Source organism: Pteropus vampyrus, unplaced genomic scaffold (genome assembly GCF_000151845.1).
Source record: "Pteropus vampyrus isolate Shadow unplaced genomic scaffold, Pvam_2.0 Scaffold579, whole genome shotgun sequence".
NCBI lineage: Eukaryota > Metazoa > Chordata > Mammalia > Chiroptera > Pteropodidae > Pteropus > Pteropus vampyrus.
In genome coordinates, this window is record NW_011889360.1 from 53,205 (window position 1) to 55,106 (window position 1,902).

A 1,902-nucleotide genomic window follows, 5' to 3' on the forward strand; every position below is an offset into this window, starting at 1 on the left:
AAATAAATAAATATCCATTCTTTGTGGCCAAGATAAAAAAAAAAAGCATCAATTCGAAAGCCATCCCTTTGCTATCTACAAATGATTTTTGCACTGTATCTCTTCACCAACCATTTTATGCTATTTACTAATGCCCATGAACTATAAGGTTCTTGAATGTGAAACTATGTCTGAGCCTGTCATGCATTTTACTAAATTTAAATGGGGCTAGCAATAAATGAAAGGATTGTTCCCTGAGAGGCAATGATGGCTGTGAGGTGGAAGGCACAGATGAAAAAGGCTTCATGCACTCCCTCTGGAGAGCACATCCACAGGATAGTGATGAGAATAAACAAGTAGGAGGTGAGGATGGTCACGATGGTAATCTCATGGAAACTGGCAATGATGTAAAACAACGATAACAGCAAAATAATAAAATTAACAAAAACAAGAAATAACCGCAACATAAAATAACAAAAGAAAAACAAAAAGATAAAAAAGATGCATACGCACATGGAAATCTCATTCTGTGTATAAAGTGTTTGATAAAGATTTGTTCCTCTTCGTAAAATAACAGAAATTCAATTTTAAAAAGGATCATAGTTTCCATAATAGATTCTGAAAGTGTGATTTTTCAAAATTCTTATAAACTTTATGAAATTAAACCTTTGAGTCTGAACAGTCTATTCCCATGCCCAATTAAAACATTTCACTTGAATAAAAGCAAAGTGGTAGGCTTCACACTCAAAATATGCTCAATCCTACCCTTGTCAATTACAGAGACACAAAGATAACAGAATCAAAACGAATCACTCATTGAGACCTACCTCTTGGCTGACCTCTCCTATCAACCACTGCAGCCCGTCCATTAGCCCCTGCACCAGCCTCCACTTTGGATCTTAGAAAATATTCTCTGTGAAAATATTTTGGAGTTCAACACTTTTCTGAGAGCCTCCTTCACGTCCTTATTCCTCAGACTATAGATCAGGGGGTTCAGCATGGGGATCACCACAGTGTAGAACACTGTGGCCACCTTGTCTGTATCCTCACTGTTGCCAAAACTGGGCCCGAAATAAGTAAAAAGGATAGTTCCATGGAAGACAAGAATGGCTGTGAGGTGGGAGGCACAGGTGGAAAAGGCTTTGCGCCTCCCCTCCGCAGAGCGCATCCTCAGGATGGTGATGAGAATAAACAAGTAGGAGGTGAGGATGATCACGATGGTGATGAGCTCGTTGAACGTGGCCACAATGTATAGCATCAGTTCATTCAGAGTGACATCAGAGCAAGCAAGAGATAAGAGAGGGGGCAGATCGCAAAAGAAGTGGTTCATCACATTTGAACTGTAAGAGGTGATCTTAAGAGCTAAACACAAGTGAATCAGAGAACACACAGTCCCACAGAGGTAGCAGCCAGACACCAGCTTCACACAGAGTTCCTTGGACATGGTGACCAAGTAAAGCAGTGGGTTACAGATGGCCACGAAACGGTCATAGGCCATCACAGCCAGCAAGAAGACCTCAGTGATTGCATAGGCACAAAATAAATAAAACTGTACCATGCATCCCAGGAAAGAGATACCTTTATCTTTGTTCAAAATATTACCCAGCATCTTCGGTACAATGATTGTGGAATAGCAGAAATCCACAAAAGAAAGGTGGCTGAGGAAAAAGTACATGGGAGTGTGGAGTCTAACGCTGGCCCGAATCAGAGCAATCATGCCCAGGTTGCCCAATACTGTGACTCCATAGATTATAAAGAACAGCATGAAAAGAAAGACCCTGAGCTCAGGGACATCTGTTAACCCAAGGAGAATGAACTCTGTCACAGCAGTGCAGTTCTCCTCCCTCATTTTCACCATCTGTCAGGCTTGGGAAACCAAATGATAAGTTTTGCATTTATTCTAGAAAAAGTGAGAAAAAAAAA

The 1,902-nt window shown here is 40.7% G+C and overlaps 3 protein-coding genes across 3 annotated transcripts in view; all 3 read right to left on the minus strand.

Moving 5' to 3' along the window:
• Positions 1 to 848, minus strand: part of LOC105308455 (olfactory receptor 5L1-like) — a 1,986-nt gene extending 1,138 nt beyond the window's left edge. The window contains exon 1 of the mRNA XM_023525601.1: positions 807 to 848. Within this exon, the coding sequence (XP_023381369.1) occupies positions 807 to 848 (42 nt within the window). The remainder of the gene's footprint in view (positions 1 to 806) is intronic.
• Positions 848 to 1,828, minus strand: LOC105308456 (olfactory receptor 5L1-like). The gene has a single exon (XM_011384427.1). It carries the CDS (start codon positions 1,826 to 1,828, stop codon positions 848 to 850), a length of 981 nt encoding a protein of 326 aa, XP_011382729.1.
• A 12-nt stretch (positions 1,829 to 1,840) lies between these two features.
• The window catches only part of LOC105308457 (olfactory receptor 5L1-like), a 723-nt gene continuing 661 nt past the window's right edge, over positions 1,841 to 1,902 (minus strand). Inside the window, exon 2 of the mRNA XM_011384428.1 lies at positions 1,841 to 1,879. Coding sequence (XP_011382730.1) covers positions 1,841 to 1,879 — 39 coding nt within the window. The remainder of the gene's footprint in view (positions 1,880 to 1,902) is intronic.